This window comes from Lagopus muta, chromosome 10, assembly GCF_023343835.1.
Source record: "Lagopus muta isolate bLagMut1 chromosome 10, bLagMut1 primary, whole genome shotgun sequence".
Classification (NCBI taxonomy): Eukaryota; Metazoa; Chordata; class Aves; order Galliformes; family Phasianidae; genus Lagopus; species Lagopus muta.
In genome coordinates, this window is record NC_064442.1 from 2,839,430 (window position 1) to 2,863,654 (window position 24,225).

The 24,225-nt window shown below is 45.6% G+C and overlaps 1 protein-coding gene across 8 annotated transcripts in view; it reads right to left on the reverse strand.

Moving 5' to 3' along the window:
* The window catches only part of LRRK1 (leucine rich repeat kinase 1), a 72,709-nt gene that overhangs the window by 7,737 nt on the left and 40,747 nt on the right, over window positions 1-24,225 (reverse strand). For all 8 annotated transcript variants that reach the window (XM_048956717.1, XM_048956715.1, XM_048956721.1 and 5 more), the window contains 16 exons: window positions 23,694-23,858; window positions 22,180-22,352; window positions 20,118-20,238; window positions 19,706-19,865; window positions 19,022-19,298; window positions 15,895-16,066; window positions 14,132-14,295; window positions 12,973-13,112; window positions 11,583-11,829; window positions 10,074-10,240; window positions 9,079-9,276; window positions 8,161-8,438; window positions 7,823-8,017; window positions 7,009-7,160; window positions 5,361-5,478; window positions 3,971-4,087 (listed from right to left, as the gene is read on the reverse strand). In XM_048956717.1, the coding sequence (XP_048812674.1) occupies window positions 3,971-4,087; window positions 5,361-5,478; window positions 7,009-7,160; window positions 7,823-8,017; window positions 8,161-8,438; window positions 9,079-9,276; window positions 10,074-10,240; window positions 11,583-11,829; window positions 12,973-13,112; window positions 14,132-14,295; window positions 15,895-16,066; window positions 19,022-19,298; window positions 19,706-19,865; window positions 20,118-20,238; window positions 22,180-22,352; window positions 23,694-23,858 (2,844 nt within the window). The remainder of the gene's footprint in view (window positions 1-3,970; window positions 4,088-5,360; window positions 5,479-7,008; window positions 7,161-7,822; window positions 8,018-8,160; window positions 8,439-9,078; window positions 9,277-10,073; window positions 10,241-11,582; window positions 11,830-12,972; window positions 13,113-14,131; window positions 14,296-15,894; window positions 16,067-19,021; window positions 19,299-19,705; window positions 19,866-20,117; window positions 20,239-22,179; window positions 22,353-23,693; window positions 23,859-24,225) is intronic.

Below are 24,225 nucleotides of genomic sequence, written 5' to 3' on the forward strand. Positions count from 1 at the left end.
GGCTCAGTGCATCCCAAGCACCTCCTGCTCAGTGAGGCAGTGCAGAGGGCTGTGAAACAGGCTGGGAAATGGGACTCTCGGGAATTAACTCCCCGTGACCTCAGGGCTGTACCAGAAACTCCCCATCTGTGCAGCAGATAAAACAATACCTACCTCAAAGGGCCTTTATTTCCTCCCTGTGGAGCAATAAATTCAAAAGAAAAAAAAAAAAAAGAAAAAAAAGACCCTTTGCCCAGGGCTTACTCACTGCTGTTACAAACCAAAAGCAAATGGAACCAAAGAACACAGCAGACCTGGCATCACCCCTGGCTGCTCTGAAGCCAATGGAAACCTTCAGGGCTTGTGGCTGTGCCAGCCCCATGAGATGGGTCTGGGTCCACGGAGGCCAAAATCAGTACCTTGAGCTGCTCTCAAATACCAAGGGGCAGATAGCACGGGGCTATTAGTTTAATGGATAGCACTGTTTGCAAGGTTCATTAAGAGTCTTGGATTAAACCATTCTATCTGCACACACAGTATGAGTTAAGCCATCAGCATGCTGCACTCCTATGACTAATCCAAATCACAGCAGAATTTTACAGTAATGGGAAAAACTAGGGAAGCAAGTGGAAAGTTGTGAAATGGGACTTGGACTCCAACTCAGCCCGGTCCCAATCCTCTAACCACTAATTAAAAGAAACCCAAGCGGCCTGCAGTGCTCGGTGCCACGTCCCCACTGCCAAGTGGATCTGGTGCAAAGGTTCTTAGACATGGACCTGCCAGGGGGTTGTGTCAAGAGGCTGGAACACGGCATGATGCTTTGCACGAGCTGGGTTTCAGCTTTTTTTCTGCCTTTGGAAAAGAGTTCTATTATTTAAAACAGAACAAAGCAAAGCAGAACAGCTCACATCTCTCTGGTGAAAATGGTCCAATGTTTTCAGACCAAAGGACCCCGCATAGCAAGTATTTCATATTAAAAATGGAACACCTGAAATCAAACGGTCACATTTCATTGCTCTGATGGCCTTCAGAAAACTATTGCCCAGTTTCATTATCAGGCACATTTTAAGAGGGTGAGGAGCTCCCCGGTGCTGTGGCTGCACTGCTTGAATGCAACTTGGGTGTGCCAACCTGAGCTGCTGCTAGCATGGCACACAGCACTATTACAGCCTGCTCTGGGATTCTGTCTCGCTTGCTTTGTAAATGCTGGATTATCCAAGCACAGCCCTCAAAAAAATATATATACATATATATTGCCATTTTCTTGATGAGTGTCAGCCACTGCAGAACAACCAGATTCCTTCTGGAGATCTGGTGGGAGGCAACCAGCCCATGGCAGGGGGTGGGACTGGGAGAACAACACTGCAGAGCTGCATCATTTATACCACCTCAGTTTTAAGGATTATGCCAGATTTTAGCCTGGCTAGCCTACAGTGGAAGCAAACTTGACAGGTACCTGATGCTTTGGGGCACTCATTGCTCACAGTCTTTGCTATCAGGATTTGCTTCATTCCAGCCATTGCCGTTATCACTTCGCTTGGGAAAGGAGGAGTAAGAACTCAGACCCCGGGAAATGCCCTCTACCTGCCATCTCTGGCCTAGCAGAGACCACGAGAGGGGCACTGCCGAGGCTGCCCAGGTGCTACCAGACGTTATGGGGTGCTGGTGGGGCAGGGCAGTGTGGCAAAGCCCTCAGACCCAGGCTATTGCAACAGCGACCAGAGATGGGCAGTGCAGCAGGCTCCAGAAACCTTAAGTAACTTTCTCAGAATTCATTTTCAACATTCGAGCTCAGCAAAGAGCCAACAAAAACACGCAGCAACAAAACTGCATTTGAAGCGTGCGTCCTGCCAGCAGCCCTGCTGTGCCAGCAAGGAAGGCCTTGGAGCGGGGCTGCGATGGGATGCGATGGGCAGCACAGAGGGTGAGCTGGCTCCAGACATCCTGTCCTTGTGGCTAAAGACAGGAGCAGCTGGGACAGCCACAAGGAGCAGGTTAAAAACCCAAAATGGCCTCGGTCACCTCCTCCCTCCTTCCCACAGGGTCTGGCACTGCTGGCACTGAGCGCTGCAGCCTTTAAATGCAGCTTTTGTTTTCATGAGTTCCAGGTTGCTGCAGGAGGCTGGAGGGTTGCACCCATACACATCTCTCTCCCCCAGAAACCACACAACAAAAAAGCTCAAACTGTACAAGACTTTTCCTTGGCGGGTGAGATTTGGATTCTGGGCCCCTCTCCGCTGCCTTTAAGTTTCCATGATGCTTCCTTTGGATGAGAAACCAAGTTTTGGAAACTGTTTCTTTTGGATCAGCCTTCCCAAGGCAGTCATAAAGAATTCCCCTTCCCAGCAACATCCCTCAGCAGCTCTCTGACTGCGAGTTACCTCACATCTCATCAGCTGAAGGCTTTCTTCCCAGAGAAACGCGAGCAATTCTTTCCTCCAGCAGGCAATAATTACTGTGTGATAACTCTGATACAACTCTGTGCTGTACAGTGGGTTTGACAAGTGTAAGCTTTCCATTTTGCTTTATGGGAAGAACTGGCTGCTTCGAAAAATGGCTTAGTTTCTTGCCAGCCTGGTCTGTACATCCCCACGGCTGCTGCTCTGGCTGTTCCACTGCCAAGTTCATTCATAGAAAGGAGAGAGGAAAAAGTAAGTGCAATAAAGCAAGGAGTGCAGCAAAGGGATGTGGATTTCTGGAAGGTTGGGTAGGGTCGGGGGAGGAAGGGAGGTGTCTAGACTCAATATTACTATTGTAGAGCCTGGCATTATTTATGACATTTTCTAGGCAAGCCACAAACTGAAAATAGAAACCAGGAGACATAAAGCCACTCGTAACCCCTAAGGAATGGCTTTGCAAGCTGTGTGACAGTGGAAAAGCTGAAAAGTGAAAGACTCGTTCGACTATCCTGGACAAAACCTCAAGCAGCACGAAAAAGAAATTTACCCTACACGTCAGAAATGAAACTGCACAGTGGAGAAACGCTGCAGACATGGGAGCCAAAGAAAGCCGACAGACGCAGCCTCCCGACGGGTGAAACTCGTCCCTTTGCCAACTTCAGCTCTGTGCCCTCCTTCAGTTCTCCTCACACCATGTTTGGAAGTCAAGTGGTACACCTTACACTAACCATCTGCCCTGGATGCAGACAGCAGTCTGAGCAGACCAGCCAGAAATGGACAATAATGTGAAAGAACACGTGGGATTAAACAGCTCTGCGGCCACCGTGAGAACTGCTCCATGTCGAGCTTTTAGCCTTAGACAGCCCGCTGGCATCTGCAAAAGCTTCATGGTCACCATTAACGTTGGAGTATAATTATGTGTTTTCACTCGAGGTGCTGTAGGCAAACCGGAGGTAATTTAGCCCCAGAGCAATTTTTATACATCCCCCAGACTTGCCCGCAATAGGCAGTAATGTCAGATTCCTCTTGCCAATAATTGGATGGTAGCAGTTTCAGAACCAGCTAGATAGCATACAGCTTTTTATTAGTCATAGGTGGCAGCTCGTAGACTGCATTTATGATCTAAGCGTTCTCTTCCAAAACCAAGAAGAAGTTTGTGTGCACAGTATTACCTACACAACAGCTGCACACGTGCCAGCAAAAGAGCAAGAGCAGGAGCCAGAGTATACCCAAGCCCTGCGTTAAGAGTTAACAAGTCTCTATACTAATTACTCATTCACATCCCCTCGACTTTGCTTGATCAGCCTAAACCTTGTCATGCAGTCATGTGGAAACACAGCTGGAAAACTTCCTTGTGGGGGGAATTTGATCTGTTTGGACCATTATCCCGGCAGAGTTGGCCGTGCCAGCTCCGGACCCCTGACATGGGTTCATGCCCACACCTCTGCCCCTTGCTCTGCTGGCAGTGGCACCAAAAGCCAAAGACATCTTGCACCACCAAACACTGCAAACTACTTCGATGCTGGCTGGTGACAAGTGGCACAAGCCTTGGCAGCCACACACGCAGAGCAGGATCTAGGATTCCCCCATACCTTTTTGACAACAGGAATCACCAGGAAGCAGCTGACAGCAGCAGGAGAGTCCAAACTCTTCTGCGGGGCCTTCAGAGGACACATGCCCTGCAGCCTGTACACTGAAATCTTCTGGTCCTGTGGAAGAACACATCAAATTCAATGAATTTCCATTGGTTCTCATAATTTTTACACTTTGATACCTGAATGAGATGCAACTACTTTGCAAACAGTTTTTATTTGTATTCTTCGTATGCAAAGCCTGAATTTCCCTTTGTTTTCTCTGGAGACCATCAGCCTATGGGCAGGACCCAGGGGGCTGCCATCCCCAGAACGAGCTGTGACCCAAACCCAACCAAACTCATCACCACAGCTGTTATAGCAGCATATCTAAACCAGCACTGGCAACCCTGACTCTGAACAAACCCTGAATTTGTCAGGACAACTGAGACACTTTTTGTGCTCTTTTGCATTCACCTGTCAGTTCAGACTAATACTGGAGTTAACCTGCTCTACACCTCTACCTAATACAGAGCACTTGCTTTGGAGAATAGCAGCAGATTTAATGTGGATCAAAAAGGTGAAAACAAAATGCTTTAAGATCTCTGCATTATACTTTTTCTATACTTCTCATTATGGGAAAAAGAAAAAAAAAAAAGAAAAAAAATTGAATATTTGAACCCTGCTTTAATTTGGGTGGACAGAAAAGCCAAATATCTTATTTACCAACATGGGAGAAAGCTATCCACCTTCACTCCATTCCAGCTTCCATACTCCAGCCATGTGAATTCACCAACACAGATCACTTATTCTGCACATGTGGCCTCCTCCCCCCCCCACCCCGAAACTGAACTTCAGGAACATTTGTTTCATCTATTTTTTGCTTGCTTCGTGTCAGATGGTTGTGCAGCACAGGCTGACACTTAACACAGCCCTTTCTGATGGGCGGATGCAGGCTCAGAGATAAGCCAGCCATGCTCTCTCACTCTTATCTTTTCAGCAGTGGTTTTCCATGGTGAATGCTGCACTTGGGTGCCCATTTCCCACCAGATTCCAAATCCCTCCACCCTGTTTTACAACCCCGCCTATGACGCATGGTTTCTTTCACTGCTCCCCTTTATCACTCAGAGATAAGGACATTTCCCAGATGGAAACACTGGGTGCAGATATGCCCCAACTGAGACAGTTTTCACCTCAGGCAGCCGAGCTTCCCATGACTGCTCTGAACACCAGGAGACACAACCATCCTCTGTGTGTCAGCCAAATAAGCATGCAGCACCAACACCCCGTGAGGCAGCAGGTGTCAAGTCATGCTGCTCAGGTCTGTTGCCTTAGTTCTACTGACTGCAGAAGCTGTGGGTTTGCACCCCTTGCGAGGAGGAGCAGTTCAGCAGGGTGCTGATAGCCTTACCTCCGTGGCAGCCCAGAGGGCATTCTGAAATTTCAATTGGCAGCACAGCTTCATTCCGGGGCAGCTCATCCTCTCCACTTCTATCACCCCTTTTTCTGGATTCACCACAGTGTAGTTTCTGAAAAGAGCAAACAGTTGGCTGCAGCCAGCCTCCAACCTGCATAGGGCCACTTCTGGCCAAGCCACAGCGTGATGCAGACGGTGCTGCAGGGCTCTCCAAAGGGTCCTCATAAAGCAAAAGACACAAAGACATGCCAGCTCTTCCTCAGGGTGGATGTGTGATTGCTGCTGTGAAGATTTCAGCTCAGCTATCCAACCTTGCAATGGATGAAGTGGATGAGGAGCACTCCCATTGCCAGTTACTATAACTCAGCTGTGAGATGAGCAGCTCCAGCTGAAGAGCAGTAATTAATAGCTGGAAGCTCTCAGCCTCCCTCACCCATTAAGATTCTCAAGAGAATATATGCTCTTTTCCCAAGCTCACTGCCTCAGTATTATCTTGTTTCATTGCTAATTCTGGTACATAAACAGCAGATGACGGTTCCTCCACATAAGAGCAAAGATCCGTAACCTGATAAATACTTTTATAAATACGACCTATAAATATTTTTGCAACTACAAGGATTTTGTTTGTTTTGGGTTTGGGGGAGTTTATTGGCTTTGGGTGTTTGAACAACAACTGGATATTCACAATCGCATCTGCGAGCCCAGATGTTGGACCAACTGCAGCACAGGCAATCACACATCCCGAAATCTGTCATATAGAAGCAATTTGTTATTCAGCAGTCTCCAGCAATTGCACTGTCCGGTCAGGAAGCAGATTCCCTGAGATATATTGCTGTGAATACTTGGACAACATCCACATATTCAAAATACATCTGTGGGTCCCATGTGTTTCAGCAGGAATAGCTCTACTGCCTGCACTGAACGGCTGGCCAGGCACAACAGATAGCAAAGCAAACAGCTCAGGAACAAATCACGTACCTTTCCCATTAGGTTAATGCCTACGAATAATTAATACAAAACTCAGATCCATTTGTGAATGTTTCCAAATAAAACAAGGGCTATAAAAATCCGTAACATCCATAAAAGCAAACCTAACCAGCCACGGGTCATAGGTGGCTGAGCACAACACCATCATCTCAGTCACAATTTAATAACACTTACAGCACATACCTAGCCAGTATGGCACACATTTTACTGGAAGCGTACACTTGGATGCACACACAGCTTCAGGCATGTGGCTAACTCCTGATGATTTCAATAGGATTTAAGCATGTGCTTAATTGCTTTGCAGAACAGAGATGGAACTGCAGTCTCAATTAGGAAAGGTTTAGCGTTAAATGGCCTCATTAGGAAAGGCAGAACACGTCTGTTCTCATGTGCAAATGCTCCATCCTGTGTGTATGAATCATTACACTGCCCTAATCTTCTCCTCATATTAACTGAAGCAGAGTTAAGCTCATTAAATATCCTTTATAAAGCAACCACTGTTCCCAATTAAAAGAGTTTGGGAAAACAGCGTTCAGTGTATCCTTGGCATTCACTCTAATCCACTTTCAACTTCTCTACCTCCCCTCAGAGGGGTAAGTGAAGACACTGAAGGATTTTTACTTCAAAAAGAAATGGGTAATAGGAGCCATCTAACCTGGTATTTTCCTTCCCATCCCAGAAAACCACAGTGTATTCCTGTCCTTGGGAGCAGAAGAAAGAAGACTGCTTCCCACAGGGCAGCAGGTACATGAATGTTGCAAAGGTGGGATCTTTCATCTGTCCTACCACAGAAATGGCCAGCGGACGCTGTGGGGAAAGGAAAAGAGAAGGACACACATCACAAAGGCAGCTGGAGGTCCAGATGGAAGAACAGAACCATAACCATTAATATTAAAGCTACAGAGCCAAGGACTCCTTTAATAAAATTTCCTGTGATGTACCCAGATCTGCACCAACTTCTCCTTACAAATCCCATCTCAGTGGTTCTTAGCATTCCTCTGTATCCCAGAATTTATTCAGATGTAAGATGCAAGAATTCTGGGACCTGACCCAACCTCTGCCTGTTTGTGAGTCAAGGCAACCTTTACTTGATGGCTCCAAGCCACCAACTTAATTAACGAGAAACGTAATACACCAATATCCTTTTTTTTCATACCTAAAATCCTTTTTCTATCCCCTCATTATAATTGGAGGGGTTTTGAAGTCTTTGTAGTTACATTCACAGCACGATGCTGTAGCTGCTTCTAGAAATTATGGGTAATGCCTTGCCCAAGCGAAATCAATAGCCTAACTGCCATTGACATCAAGGGACCTGCATATCACCCCAGACGTCTCAGGCCACCAACGTGCCATTGTTTCATTCATAAAACTCTAATTTAAGCTAGTAGAAGCTCTGGGCCAAATCAGCAGGAGGGGGAAACAGGCAACTGAGCTGCAGAGCTGTATCAAGAGGAAGGGGTGTCTGGTACCTTTTCTGGCTTAGTGTCCCAGCACTCCATCATGAGTGCCTGCATCCTATACAGCTGCACCTCCTCCGGCTGACCAAGAACAGGACGGATCCCTTTTGACAGCTTCTTTGCTATCTGCAGTTGATGCTGTCCCAGCACAGGCCGCTGACCGGACAGCAGCTCATACAGCACCATTCCATAGGAGAACATGTCAACCTAGAGCCAGCAACAGAGCAAACCTCCCATGGTAAAGGCAGCATGAAAGAATACAACAGGAAAGATAGCACTGCACAGCAACACAGCAGTTAGGAGGGAATTCAGCACGAAGCCACCACCACCCGTGGACATGCCACGGTTACCTTCTCATCATAGACTATGCGAGGCCGGATCTCAGGGGCTTGATAGCCTGGTGTGCCTTCCACCCCGAGTGCTCCTTCATGGAACGACTGCCGAGAGATCCCATAGTCAGACAGCTTGATATTGATGTGCTCCTTGACATCCAAGGACCACACCAAGATATTGTCTGACTTCAGGTCACAAAAGATGATGTTCTTCTTATGCAGGTAGGCGAGGCCAGTCACAATCTGATACGCTATTTTGTGTGTCAGCATGTGTCCCAGCGGCACAAAGGAAGACCCTGCCACAAAAGGAACAGTCTGCCTTCAGGTCTTGTAATCATAACTGCTTTTTCCCCTTTCTTTCTCTTTCAAACTCCAAAGCAATAACTGAGAATGCTTTAAAACATCACCCAGTGCCAACATTCAAAGTGTTGCCATTCATGTTGCTATACAAATCTGGCAGTTGTATTCTGGGTTTTAAAACCCTTCCAACCTCCAGACCCCTGAATCTTCTGGTGAGAATTAATGCTTAACTGAAAGTTGACACAAAGCCCAGGTTCCAAGAGGGTCAGATGGCCTCAATCTAACTCATTCTGAGTGCCATTCATTTGATAGCAACAAGAACACAGACAGTTACGGGAGAATTCAGACTGCCAGATACACATCTGTGGGGGGAAAAACACAGCACTACACAGGGAGAGTTGCACTTCTTACTACGTAGCAGAAAAACTGAAAATCCAGTCTCCAAAGTAGTTTTCAAAACAGTGAGCATCACTTTTTACACTTAGTCCCCAGAGGCACAGCTGAAGAGCAATGCCATCCCTCCCAGTTTCCCTCCTTCCCTTCCGTGAATCAAGCAGTGCTTTTGGCATTATCAATCATTTGTCACTACTGTGACTCAGCTGTGAGATCTCCCAGGAGGGAGACTGTGCTTTTTACCTTTGGAGTTTTCAGATAAGACAGTGGTGAGGCTGCCCAGAGGGGCCAGCTCCAGTGCAAAGCAGAGTGGATGGATGCTGATGCCAATGAGGGAGACAATGCAGGGGTGCTGCAGCGAGTGGAGCATGCTGGCCTCCTGGCGGAACTCAGAGAAGTTCTTCATGGCATCCATGGCTCTCAGGTGTTTCAGCATGGTATCTGGCAAGACATACAAACTCCTCAGTCCCCAGCTAAAAAAAAAGAATGTTTATTATACCCTCTTTGGAGGGTACTAATCACTGAGAAAATGAACCCTTTTAAACTAACGTCTTCTGGGGGTGGATGTTACACTGCAGACCCTTCAGAGGAAGGGGTCTTTCCTACCCTTGCCCAACTGCCCTCTCAGAAGTGGGACTCTATTGTCCTTCTGCCATGGGACACTCCAGGCTGCTCAGGCAAGTGTGCTACGTGCCAGTGGGACAGCAGCTGTCTGCTTCTTCATCTCAGGGCTTCCCTGGTATATGAAGAAATTGAAGCACCTTCTCCATTTCTTCTGTCCTTGGACTGAACTTCTGATGGAAATCTGGGCTCAACACCCAGCATACACAATATGAGAGGACATCCCTGCCTGCCCAAGAAGTGGAACAGGAGGATTTCCAATTTCCTTTCTTTATGTGCTGGCATAGATGGAATAAGACTTATTAAAAGTCTTATTAAAAGGTAGACCTGCAAACCCTTAGTGCAAACCCACACAAATACACACTTCTCATTGCCAATGACCTTCTTCTCTGACATCCTACAGTGAAAATGGTCTTAGTTTCTGTACCTTACAGGTGTTGACATGAAAGACTCCTTAAAGACACCTTCCTCCTCCATGAAAACACATTGGTTTTGCAGTTTATTTCAAAGCTGTATACAAACAGGTGCTGCCAGCACTTCAGAGAGCAAAGGTTTTTGGTCTTAGCTTGTGATCTCAGGCTGCAAGAGTAAATCTCAGTGCTGATTCTGTACCATACCTGCAGCTGATGTGGGAGAACCACTGCATTTTTTGATCTGAAATCTCTTCACAGCCACTGGTTTTCCTTGGTATCGTGCCCGATATATAACAGTTCCACTTCCACCCTGGCCAAGAACGTTGTTTTCATTTTCACTCCATTCCAGTTTGCTGTTTTCCAAGAACAATCTGCCAAAAAGAGATTGGGGCTTTTTAATTAAAAGACAAGCTTTAAAGTTTAAAGGCACTGTAAATTCATGTTTTTAGTATGATTGTCATCTTCACGCATCCCTCCTTGGGTTCTTGTTATATCTGCTGAACAGACAGGATCCCCTTTTTCATCTCAAGGTACTCTGTGCTGGTTCACATACGGCTCAACAGATTCCTTGCAGAAAGAAAAGTAATGAGCAAATAAGTGAAAAAGGCTTTTTACTGGGTGCCAGCTTATCCTATGAGAACCCAATAGAACTGGAAAGCACATGAACTCCTTCTCCAAGCAGATGGCACAGCTACAGACATTTCTAACATTTATCTGTTCATGATTTTTTTTGTTTGTTTCATTTACCTCCTGTTCCACTTCTTTCTGTTGAGGCAGGACAGGATGTTTATGAACAGCCCTACACTCCAAAACCTGATTATTTCAATCAGCTTACTGTTCCCTGTAATTCATCATTTCCCCACTCTTCCAGAACTCAAACATCTCCACTCACCTCACACCAGCCAAATAAGTCTGTAGGAGAGACCATAGTGGTCGGCCACTGGTGATGCCAGCCCAAAGTACCTATCAAAATGACTGTAAAAAGGGAAGCAATGGGAACACAGAAAGGCTCCAAGAGCAGCTGACAGGACACCATTTGGTCGAGGCGTCTCACAGCTCTGCTTCCAGCCCAAAGAGGTTTGAGAAATATGAACTGAAAGGGACTCTGGTCTTGTGTTCTGCCTGCTGGGGAACAGGATCCATATGGAATGCAGGTAAGCAGCTAACAAATTTAGAAATGCTGCTAGAGGTAGGAAAGTGTTTCAGGTGCTCAGGATTGTCACACGACTAATCCACATGCAGTGGAACCACGCAGAAGCCTCAGCCCAATGTGAGTTCTGTAGTGGCACCTATATAAATTCATTCTCCTAAAGGTGATCTAAGCATCAGTCTTGTGACACAGCAGCACTGCCTTTTGGTCCTGCCATAGTAAATTTCCATCCTGGTTCATACCATCTGAGGAAGACTTCAACAACAGCAGAGTACTGACAATGCAGGACAAAAGCGACATCAAAAAGAGACTTCCATGTTGCACTGCTGTGATACTAGAGGACTCAATAAAGTGGAAAATAAAGCCACAGAATGGCTTGGTTGGAATAGACCTTAAAAGACCACCCAATTCCAATCGCCATGCCATAAGCAGGCACACCTTCCACTCATAATCCTCACCGTCAGCATGCTCCTCTAGCAGAGATGGTTTAGGAAGAACACAAACAACTGAATTACAACTGAATGCACACTGAAATTAAACCAGAGGCCATTGAATAACATTACCTGGCAGGAAAATCTGTCATGAAGAGCTCTGGGACCAGCTCTTGGAGAGAAACAGGGATGTCGGGGTGGTTAGGGCACGTGATGTAGTCCAGTTCGATGGCAGTCAGGACGCAGTCCTCCATGTTGAAGTACTGAGCATCCTCTGCCCTCTCACCACACTCGTCCTCCAGCCTGGAAGCAGCACAGATGTGGCAGGGCACATACTGCTCCATCAGCAACGTACCGTCACTCTCAGTGGCTGTGAGTGCTTCAAACCAGGCAAACAAACAGAAAACATAACTCAAACTGAGAAGGAGCAACGGCTCTGAGTGCATTCAAGTGTCTGCAGCCGCTACCTGGATCCAGTGGCAGGAAAAGGTCAGACTCGTGACTGCAGCAGTTTGTGAAAGCAGGGTTATGAAAGCTGATGCAGGGCAGGAGAAAGCACTCTCTGCAGCACTGAAGGCAGAAACACATTGCTCTCTCTCATGAGCAACATTTTCAGACCCTCTGAGGGAAAAGCTACCACGACAGAACTTCTCCCATCAACTACAGAGGGATTTGGTGTTGTCAGCCCCCATTAAATGCCTACAATCCAATGGATGCATCCAGGCCGCAGCCTTTGAAGTCATGACTCTTCTCAAGCTCCAGTGATTAACATTATCATTATTTTAATCTAAAGGCAAATAAAATCTCCTTTTAAGTTTGTAGCATGCAGAACATGATTATGTGCGACAACTGTTTCCTTGGGAGAACCTCCAATTAAGAGATTCTGGCACTGTGTTCCAGACCGCTGAGTGACCGATACGAGATGACAAAGAATATTGAGACTTTGTTTTGGTTTTAAACAAAGTGTACTGGGGTTGCAAACGGCCCGCTGGGTAACAGCATGATCTGTGCTGATCACAGGAAAAATAACTGCTGGAGTCAAGGAAGTTACCTTGGCACAGAATCCTTGGTATCATATTCACTCATGCCGCTCACATCTCAATTTTATTAATTACAAGCTATTCAAAATGGGGGATAAAAAGCTGATCCCGGCTGACCCCAAAAGGAGTTTTGGCACTGAGGGACAGCACCAAGTAGTTTGGGTGAAATCCTGCCCCTACTACGAGCAAGGGAAGAGACTCTCACTCCTATACAAGCAGGTCTTGCTTCAATTGTAATATTTCACTTGTGCTTGCTGAGATTGATGGGATGAAAGACGCAAGGTGTAGACCAATGGTTGCTGGCAGAGAATCTCAATCTGTTTGCAGCTTATCAGCTTCTCTGAGACATTATTGGCTCGAGACTCTCAGAGCCCAAGGGGTTTTCGTTTAATATGCAATACTGCACACCTGGAGAGCTTTGCCAAAGAACTTTATGTTACACAGACATAACACCACACCGCAAATTACAACACTTCTCTTACCAGGAAACCACTGGTCTATCAAAGAGTTGACATGATCTGTGATGAACGCCATGGCTGAAAAGTCTCTTGCTTCTGACTGGCAAATGATTTTAATTCCCCCACTTTTTTTCTTTTTCCAGTTGACATCAGAAGACTCAACACTGTTTAAGAAAGACAAAAGACAGTGGAATGAAGCTTTTGTTAAGAATCGGTGTCAACAAACTTTCTTTCTCCTAGGAAAGCTGAGCTACAAAATAACATGCAGTTCATAGGCAATCAAAATAAAACCTTGGCTTTGAATATGAATTTCAATTCAGTCCATTCTGCAAATGACTTTGAGAAGAAATTGCTCGTAGTAGGTAAATGCATCTTTACTACAAAGGGCTTAGTTCTGTAATTCCCTGAAGCACAGTACATGAGAAGATATACTATGACCACAACCTTGGTCCAGAGTTTAGGGTTCTAGCCTCTGATTTGCAATGTCTGTCCAAGTCTCTGTTCAGCTGCAGACTGCCTAAAGGAATTCAGGAAAGACACTATATTCTTCTGGTTTCCAACTACACAGCAGCACCAATGGTTCTTTCCCTATCTTTTCAGGGACTGGAAGAGTAAATGCACCTGCAGATAATGCAGAGATGAACATTGAAGTGGCCACCAGCTCCTCACAACTGTGAAAGAACATGGATGGCAGCTTTCCTCCAGCCTCACAGCCAGCAGATCTGCCTTGGCCAGATTAAACCCACTGCCCATAGCTCTCGTCACACGCAGTCTGATAGCAGTGAAGCACCTTCACTCATCTGGATTGCTGCCACACAATAGTGGAAATAGTGGATTCACTGGAAAACTCACTGACTTAAGGAAACCTTTGCAGGTGTAAATGTGTGATTTTTCCTGGCAAAGTGTTCTGCTGTGAATACCACTCTCTGTTTTCAGGTCTCTTTACATTTGTGGCTGCAATAACACGTAAGGCTGATACATTCAGAACTGCCATGCAACCACTCACTCATCGTTGCTGTCACCAGCTGTTACCAGATGAGTTATGTCTATCAGAAGAGCCTCCTCTTCCACCGATGAGTGAGCACTGACAATGAGTCAGGCCCATCCATCTCCATTCAGATGATGTGCTTCACACACTCTATTAGTCCCCTGTAACGCATGCTGCATTACAAACACAAATTACCTAAGATAGCCTCCATCAAAGGTAACGAACAGACCTTCCTGCCAGTAAACAGTGTGAGTCCTTTTGACTCGGAACGTGCTGCAGCGGTTTCTTTGGGTGCCTGTGAAGCTGTAGATGGTCACCTTTTTGTTTCTTGTCTTGGTGTTCTTCTTGTTTTCAAACAGCTGAAACACACGAAAGCATGATAATCATCAAAACACTGAAATTGCTCTTAATAACATTGTTTTAATCAGGTATTATGGTGATGACTCTTTCTGGCCTTCATAGATGCTACCATAACATTTCCACACAGGACAATCTGTACTCATAAAAAAATTGCACTGGAATGAAAATAGGCACATTCAAAGCTGGTTTCGCAGCAATGAAAACATTTCCACGCCGCTCAAAAAAGAACAGTTCCATGGCAGCAAACAGCTCCACAAGAAAAATGCAGAGCTGCAGGAACAGGTCAACAGGAGGCCACAGAGATGATGAGAGGGTTTGGAGCACATCTCCTGTGAAGAAAGGCTGAGGGAGCTGAGCGTGTTCAGCCTGGATTAGGCTCCAAGGAGACCTCACTACAGCCTTTCACTACTTAGGGGAGCTTAATTCTACAATCAGGACATTTGTGACATGAACTCTTCAATTCCAGAAGTCTTAAAAGGGCAGAGCTATGTGCTTAGCTCCAATTTACCACTAATTTAGCAGATGATCAAGTCTGCCCTCAGTGTAGAGCTAACTTTTCCACCTGTTTCAGTGGGAGGAAGATGGCTTCCCTCCAACGCATTTCAAACCAGCTCTTCGAGCAAAAGGTGCTTTTGTTTTCAAACCAAAGCATTAATCTGCAGAACTTCACTGTATTCACTTCCCTGGAACTTATTTCTCTGCAGACGTTTTTCCATGTACCTCACCAAGGACTGAATAAGGTCACTAGCAAAGGTGTTCTAAGGTTATGCAGGGTCCGTGGGGATGTAAGCAAGGAGTTGCCAAGGCAGCCGTTTAAAACAGGTGAAATTACAAAATGGTTTCAGAAACCTGGAACTCAGAGTACCTTCCAAAAACAAGGAACAGTTTTCCACGTTCTGTACATCAGTGACAGAACACAGTGTAAATGCTGTTAAGAAGCATTAAATAGCTGTTAAGAAGATACCACAGCAATACTAAAAATATTCTGCTGGTATTTATTATAGCTTCCAGCAGATCTGTGTTTTCAGATATAAGCTACTGTAAAAAAAAACATCTATATAGCAACAAAATTCACTTAGCTTTCAGAACCTTACAAAGACTACTTTAGTAATATGCATACTACTTCCACTAATGGATGCCTGCTTGCACTCATTATCTCTAATTAAGGCAACAGTCTTGTAATTTTTTCCCTCATTTAAACCCGTATAGATGCAAGCTGACTTGATGGAGGTATTCCAGATCTCCACTGGGAAACAAGAGCAGAGTCTGGCCCGGTGGAATGGTCATGGACAAGAGCTGCAGGCAGAACTCCAAATATTTGTTGCTGGAAGGTGCTGGGGGTACTGAGCTCTGTCAGAGAACAGTGCAACAAGGAGGCAGTGGAAAAGGCAGGTTTCCATCCCTCATCCCAATTTGCTGTTCTAAATAGCTCCTACTGTAAGAACAGTTTCAGATTTTGATTGCAGAGTCTTATCCCCCCATATTTACATGAGCCTTAATATTGAAGGCCATGACTGAATCAAGATAGATGGGAAGAAACACTCCAAGCACTAACTTCAGCAGCCTTTTTTTCCTTGCAGAGAGATACAGTCACCTACCTGGAGGTCCATCTCTGCCAGGCTAATTAACATTCGTGCAATGAATCTTTGCCAGAAACCAACTGGGACAAAACTCATCTTGAAGACCCTCTGGATGGTATTTGTGGTCTGGTGGCAGAACCCGTGGATATCTAACGCTGGCTTGGTAGGAAGCAGATGAGGGAGGAGGTAGCTGAAACAAACCAAATTCAGCAGCTCAAACTTCAGCTACAGCTTGTAACAGTGAGTACATTGTTACTGGATAATAAGGCGATTCAGTCTCCAAAGAGATTTTTAATGGCACAGCCTACTGCATATAAAAAAGCTTTTAGGCTGAAGGCACTGCAGCAATACACGGAGAAGTTCATTTACACTATGGAAGCAAGCAGAGGCAAAACAGACATGACATAATTCAGCCAGGGCTATTGGACGGGGCTAAAATTGATGTAATCAGCAGGACATTTGTGTAATCACAAATTAAATGCGTGAAAATACGAGAGTCATTAGAACAGCTGTGATGTTGAGCCTCATTCAGGCTCGGTGTCTTTATCACCGTGCTCTGGTAGTAAACAGAAGAATACAGCTGTGCTGCTACGTGCAACAGAAGCTCAATGCAGAAACATACAGCAGCTCGGCTTCTTTAAGTCCAGAAGGTGGGGAGAGGAGGTGTGGTGGGAGGTGGCAACCAGACATTTACAGGCTACAGGGATGAGGCTGCTCTGGCTCTCATCCCAGCCCTAAGCATTAAGCATCTCATGTGTCAGTATGACAGTGTTCCCTGCTGCACTGTGCTGCTGGACTCCCTGCAGCAGTCCTGACAGACTTCCACAGCCAGGACTCACTGTGCCAGACTGATGCCTGCAAAGATGTTACTTGCTTTCCTCCATCTCGTTCTGCAAGCACAGACTAGGTCCAGCAGTGGATCTTTTCCCAGGTGTGGGAGGAAACCCAGAGCTACAGGACTACCAGAAGAGAGCAGTGGTGGAGCAGAGGCCCACAGAAAGTTTTCAAATTATTTTCAGATCTCTCAGAAAGCACTGAGTATTCACTTGTTCTGATCCTTGTGATCTTGGAAGCTAAAACTTTGGATGCATAAAACTGTTTTGAAAACTACAAGCTTATGACTTTCAATACCTGCCAATAAATCTGTAAATCGGTGATACTCTTCTGTACCAAATAACATTCCAAGATGCTTATATGATCCAAAACCAGCCCAAATCACATTTGCTTGTAAGCAGAAACATTGCTGTTTCATCAGCATTGAGCCTGAGAAAATTTGTCAGCATCTGGGGCTCATCACTGACGGGCATCATGACAGCAAGGAGGCAAACAGCCAAGGGCCTCGACCAACACACACTGACAGAGACAAGACACACTACTAGAACTAATGTTGGGTCGAAATCCAACGCTTTAAGCCTATCACATTTTCTCTCCAGCAGCTGTAATACTCTGTGAAAACTGAAAAGTCACTTTGGAAAAGGTACCTATCACTGGACAACAGCTTTCTCCATATGTTACAGTCCATAACATCTGACTGCGTTTCCCATGATCAAATTATCCCTTCCATAAAATTATCTTTGGAATGTACAGCTGATAAAAATTTCTCTTCACTTACAAATTACAGTAACAATAGTCATATTTTCAACTGTATTTTTACAAGCAGATCAATGCTAAGTTGTATGCACCTCAGGTGGAGAAATGGAGTGCATTAGCCTTGCTCTACACAAGTGGAGGACACACTTTATGACAGCCAATAAATCTTCCTCAGTGCATCAGAGAAAGGGTCTATGAGCATTAGAATTAAGAAGGCCAGTGAGGCCCTTCTGGACCACAAGTATATAGTGGATTATAATACAGATGGAGATTTGATGCTCCTGAACAACAGCCAATGCAAATTTTGGAAATATGTGAAACATGCCCCCATCCACCCTTTCAGAACAGAGACCAGCAGCTGCTTTCTCTGCTCACTGCACAGAAATCCTATCTGGCAATCTAGACAATAATTGCAGAAGCGCAGTAACAAATAATTGCTCTGTGTCTGGCTGGCACGTTAAATTAATCCAACCTGCCAGAGCTGCAGTCTGTCAGTGGGAAGAATATTCTGTTAATGTGGCTTGAATCACTCTAAAAAAGATTGGGCAGGCCATGAAAAAGCAGTTTCCTTATTCTTGAAGCTCAAACAATGTGATTGCCTTGGAGAAAAATGGCAGAGAGCGACGAGGAGTCCAAAAGTCATTTTGGACTAAGCAGAAACCTCACTGCTGTATCTGTGTTAAGCCTGAGAAAATTTGTTGGCATCCGGGACTGGATAAGTGACAGGCATAATGACAGCACAGAGAATGCTGCACTTGTGCTGGCATTCAGAGCTCCCAAGAGGCTGAGGGCAACACAGCCATGCTGTCCTGGAAGGGCAAGGTAGTGAAATGCAAATGCTGCAGTAGAAGTGCACTGCGAGGACGGTTTCACCATTAACCCAACAACAGGCGGTCGCCAAGCAGATGGGAGAGAGAAAAATAGCAGGGAGCTCTGCCCAGAAGGGATGGGGGGTGGGAGGTAGGGGGGAGGAAGATTCATTGACATTTAAAGAGAATGAGGTTTCCTGCACTATTTCTAGGAAAACTATTGATCAGCAGCTTTGGATGATGCTAAAAAATAAGGAAGTCACGTAGCTACTGAAGCAACACTTCCCTGCTTTCACTAGAAATAAAACACTCGCTGCATTCAGGGCTGAGGTAATTACTGATTACAGAAAGTCTTCTGCCATACTCTGGAGTGAGGATCTTCCATCAGAAACAGGTGACTCCAGCCCATCTATGTTTCAGGCCTAGCAGCCAGGAACCTCACATTCACTCTCAGCTACAGCTGTGCCAACCAAGCACTCAAAGCTCCCACCTCTTCACCACCACACTCCTGCCCGTGCCACTGCCCCCCTGTGCTGGTGGCCGAGTTGGTCACCTGAGCATCCCTTACTCTGCCAGTCTCAGTGCACTGCATGGGCAAAGACTTGCCTTGGAAAGTTCTCAAACTCATTTGGACTACAGGATGCTCGTGCCAGACTACTGCTTACAATGACAAAGCCTGTTAATGTCCACTGATTAAACGGCCAGTTTCCTCCAGCCTAGCTAAACACCTCTAATTATCAACCTACCTGTTATTGGCTACCGGCAGGGCGATTTCAAACTTGGCCAAGAACTGGAAGTACTGCTCTTCAGTTTGTTCAGTGAAGCCCGTCCCAACTAGCAGCATCCTGAGATCCTCTGCTCTGATGACTCCATTTTTAGCTACAGACTTGGAGCTCTTGATGTTGAAAATCCTCTGCAGACATTCGGAGAGCCAGACGGGGTCAAGGAAGTAGAGATTTCTCAGGCCATGGCTTGTGTCTGGGAAATGGAGTAGTGTACCTGTTTCTATGAGGAAATTAATCGCTGCAAGACAAAACAAAAAAAAAACAAAGAACAACACAACTGTAGATGAGCAACTGACCAGCATTAGGAAAGCACACAGCGAAGACGAGGAGGGATATTAGGCATCCTGAGCAGCTTTATTCACACCAGGTATAGACAGCATGTAGCAAAGCAAAAACAACACGTACTTGTGGAGTGCTGCTATCTGGCATTCCACTTGTAAAGCCCCCACACTGTCTAACCATCCATATTTCTGTGCCCATTACACCTCCCCTTCATTCTCCTCCTGCCAGCCCACCAAGCCTGTCCCTGGCTCCTGCAGAGCAAGGCTTCCAGAAATATCACAGGACAAGGGCCCTATTCTTCACTGAATGTTTCAATTGGTCACACACTAATTGCCAAGAAATTATCAGCCTGCCATGACCTACCAGTCTGCAAGTCCTCATAATCTTTGATATCATTTCCAGGGGTTTGCTCAATGATCAGCTCTATCTGTCTGTCTGTTAAATACTGCACATCATCATTCTGACTTCTTTTATACTGTTCTGCAAGGACGGCTTCTTGAAGACTAAGGTAACTCCTTGGAATCTGCAAGACACATAAGAAAAACAGCAGGATCAGTATCAGACAGCAACCATTCTGCTAGCGATGACCTGTCTAAACCATCTCCCTTTACAGAGATCTTAAAAAATACTGCTTTTTCCAAAGCCATTTTGTACTCTTTGCATGCCTCCTGCAGCAGCAACAACTCCCAAAATTCACCTCCCAGTCCAAACCCAGCCCACAAAAAAAAGAAAGCTGCCATTGGGAAGGAAAACCACTACAAAGCATAGTTCTCACCAATCTCCCAGCAAGTTTCTGGGAGCAAATTGAGCTGCCAACGTCCTTCATGTTGCAAGTGACATGGAAAATCAGCTGTCGGAGTCCATCGAGGCCTTCCAAAGTCTTACATGAGAGCTCACTGCAAAAGTCATGCAAGGGTGAGGATTACCAAACCTTATCAGCATGCTGGCTTCCTTTCCATGCTCACTTTCTCTTATCACTGACTAAATTTCCTGTGTCAGATGAATAGGAGGAAGGCTGTCAGTGAGCATTTTTAGCTTCAGAGAAAAATACTAAGAGGTCTGGAAAATAAATCCTAAGCCAAACTCTGCTCTGCTTGCTTCATTTGCCACAGAGGGTTCTTCTATTCTCCATGCACTGTGACCTATCGGGTCTTCCTTGGGACACCAACCAAAGCCTTTTTCCCTTTAGTGCTGCACACATCCTGGAAGGGACTGAAAGATGAGGAAAATCCTGTGTTCCAGCAGTCTCTGGAGATGAGTCCAGTCCTCCCAGCCTCAGATCAAAGAGACACGATGATGATGAGTACCAGACACCTTTTCCCACTCTCATTCCGGCCCTCGCTCATCTGGGTTCTGTTATCTGGGAATTGGTGCTTAGATCCTAAAAGCTGGCCTTCATTCCGGCTTTGATAGCTAACAAACTTCTCTTTCCAATTCCTGCTATTCCTGGTCGTTTTGTGGGCTGAATAAAACAGTTCCCTTCCACTTTCCCCAACAAAAGGTCTTTCTAACTGATCCCACACATGTTCCTGTGGCCAACAGAAAATCCTCTTCTAAAACAACAAGCTTTATCTTAAACCTCAGCCATCAGTGGCAGTAGGAAGTCTAAGCTCACTGGGATGCTGACGGTGCATCACTGACAAACACACCCCAGGCTCATCACACAGGGCTTTACAACATGCACCCTGCACACTCCTCCAGCAAAATTAGGCTGGAAGAAAGGAAGATGAAGGGGAATGAGAGGGATGTGGGGCAGGGAAAGAGAGAAAGTCCCCTTGAGATAGGAGGAATGAGATCACAATGACAGGAAAAGACATTCAGAGGACTGAACCACAATGTGTTCTCCGCTGCACTGTGCGTCCGCATGCCTCACATTGGCTCCCTGGTACTTCTCCCATCCACAGCCAGATGAAAGAGCCAGCTGGGGGGCCTGATGCAAAGCTTGCATTTGCAGAGCAGAGTGTGGGAGGTCTCCTGACAGCTCTGCCAGGCAGCAGATGCGAAGCGCAATGGGACATAGCAGTGCCCTTCTTCACTTGCCAGCTGCCACCTGCTCGTGCCCCAGGCATTGGCAACCTCACGCTGTTTGGAGCTGTTTGGTGCCAGCCGGTTGCATCCACGCTCCTCTGTGCTGTGCACCTCCTTGGCTGACAGAGCCACTTTTTCCCCAGCACGAAAGCCTCCTCTTCCCAAGGGCATTCTCCATCAGATGGGAGGGAGCTGTGTGAGGCTCTGTGGCCTGATACCAGTCTGACAGGCAGCACAGCCCCTGTGCTATCACATACAGAGAGCTGAAACGGCACAGCTTTGGGCTGCTGGTAGCTCGTGGGGCTGACTTACCCCTCACTGTGCTCAGGCAGCAAGAAGTTCCCACGCAGCCTCCCCTACCAAACCTTGCAGCACCCTCCATGTAATCATCATGACTGGTAAAATAAGCTTTGCATTGTTATATTTGCATTCTATATGCATTATTAACTTATTATAAAATAAGCTAAGCATTAATTACTCAATCTGCGTGCTCTAGCCCTGTGACTAATTAATAAACCATACCAGCATCTAGCCAATGAGAGAGCTGAGCAGAACAGGAGCACTGAAAGATGTGGCCAAGGTCATGGCTTTAGAGCTCCCAGCTTCAGCCCCATGATCAGCCCTCTGCACCACACTCAACTCCTCTCTGATTACACCATGTTACCTCAATCAAAAAATAGATAAAATGCCGTGCTGACGAGTCTACAAATTGGTTCTGTTGCCAAGGAGATGAAGTATTACGAAAATCATTTAAAGTGACATAAAATAGGGTGACTGAGCTTCATAAAGGCAAATACACAAGTACTTACTGCAGGTGCTTGAATGTGATATCTGGGAAACCAGTTGCTCTGGATCCAGAGGGAGAGCGACAGAGAGCCAGGACGTAAGCCCTCAGCGTTGCTATCCTCTCAACACGGAATTTGGTTTCAATTAAATCAAGGTGTGTTCCTACCACTAACACTGCTGAATTTGGAGCTTTGGCCTGCAAGAGAAAACACGGACAGTGATCTAATCTAGCAAACTATGTCCGCTTGGACAAAGGAGGAACTAGCTTAACCTGCAGCTGGAAGATCTAATTTTGATACCCTGGAAAAGGTAAGTGACACTACAGGAAGGACATCTGGGGAAATAACACAAACATTTGCACTGGAGGTATATGGAGAAGTGAGATAAACTGCTAGAAATGCCCAAATCATCTACTCAATCTTGAATCAGTGGAAAGGAATGGATGAGAAGATCTTGTGGTTTCTTCCAACCCTTCCGTGATTCTATCACAGAACTGGAAAACACCCAGATCTCAGGAAACACGCTGCCAAGTACAATGGGATTGCAAAAATTCAAGCAGGGATCAGCCAGCGGATCAAAAGGACTTCAACCACAAAAAAATACCCTGTTCCTATTTTTGTTTCAAACCACCATCTCCTTCTCTCATTTGATCTCTCCTAGTTTGCCTACAGACCATGAACAAATAGTTCCTTGGGGTTTTTGCCTTATCTTCTCATAACCTAGTCTATTACAGGCCTTATTTGCCCCTTCCCCAAGCTGGAAAGGTCTATTTAATTGCTCTGCATTCAAAAATATTTCCATACTTACAAGCATCATGCTCACATTTCTCTGTATCTTTTCTGAAGCTGCTATGTGCTTACTGAGATGTGTGAAGGACCATAGGCACATCATACATGTCTGAAATACAGTAAGTATCTTCTCTGCTGTGTTACTTAGCTGTTGATTGCTGTTGAATATGAAGCTAACATCATTGCAATGTCAAGATGTTTCTTTTGAGGAGCACTAGTTTAGAGTCCCTGTCTGTACACATAATGCAAAGGCAAGTATTTAAGTAATGAGCACTGAACTAAAACCAGTCTATGCCAATTAATTCACTGCAGCTCTGAGGCTCAGCAGACAGCTGTCCAGGAGATACATCCCAGCTTATCTGGATCTAAAGTGTTAAAACCTTAATGTCAAGACTAACATGTGTCTAACCCACACAGAAAAGAAGGTGCTCCAGAACTCCCTTAGAGCACAGTGTGGTCAAACACTAATTCCAAAATAAGCACGCTCGTCCTTACTTAGTAAGGGTTTATAAATCAGCTTTTGTTTTACTCTCTGACATGTGTGAGGGAGAACAAAGCAGATGATAAACTTAAATCCTTAAATGTAGCAATAACGCCTACAGTGCAATGGAAAATTAATTCCAAAAGCTATGCAAAATTCATGCAGAGCGTTTAAAAGCAGACCAAAAGGAATCTGTAATATCACATATCTATGTGCTGAGCTACTGCTTGATAAATAGATGCCCTGGAGTCCATCAGTGACTTCTTACCTCAATGTTCAGCAACCAGAACTGTAAGTTTGCCACAGCTTCTTCCCCCAGCGCCAAGTTCCATACAACTATGTACAATGCTTTGTCTGTGAAGAAACACTGATTGACTGTAGACATGCTCGCTGGGCCTCCGATATCCCAGACATTGAACTCCACTGAATCAACCTACTTAGACAAAGAGAAGTGTTCAAATCAAACGGTTGCAGTAAATCACAGCGAGATAATAGCCGAAGCATAAACCTACGTCTGCATAATGTATGACACAAGGAGGGTTTCAATGTCCTAATTGTGCCTCCAGGAAAGAAAAATCAACAAGCAATTGTTAAGCATGGCTTCCATTTCCCCACAGGAAATAAAGACTAATTACTTGCTGCTAAAATAATAGAGGTGCCCTTGATGCTGGTAAATCTCCAGTTAAGGCCGTGGATTCTCCAGTACAAACAAGGATTTCATTCTGAGCCCTCCACTTTGCTGCATCTTGAATAGAAACGGCTTCATCCTTGTCTGTGCCACACTCGACAGCACTGCTGGA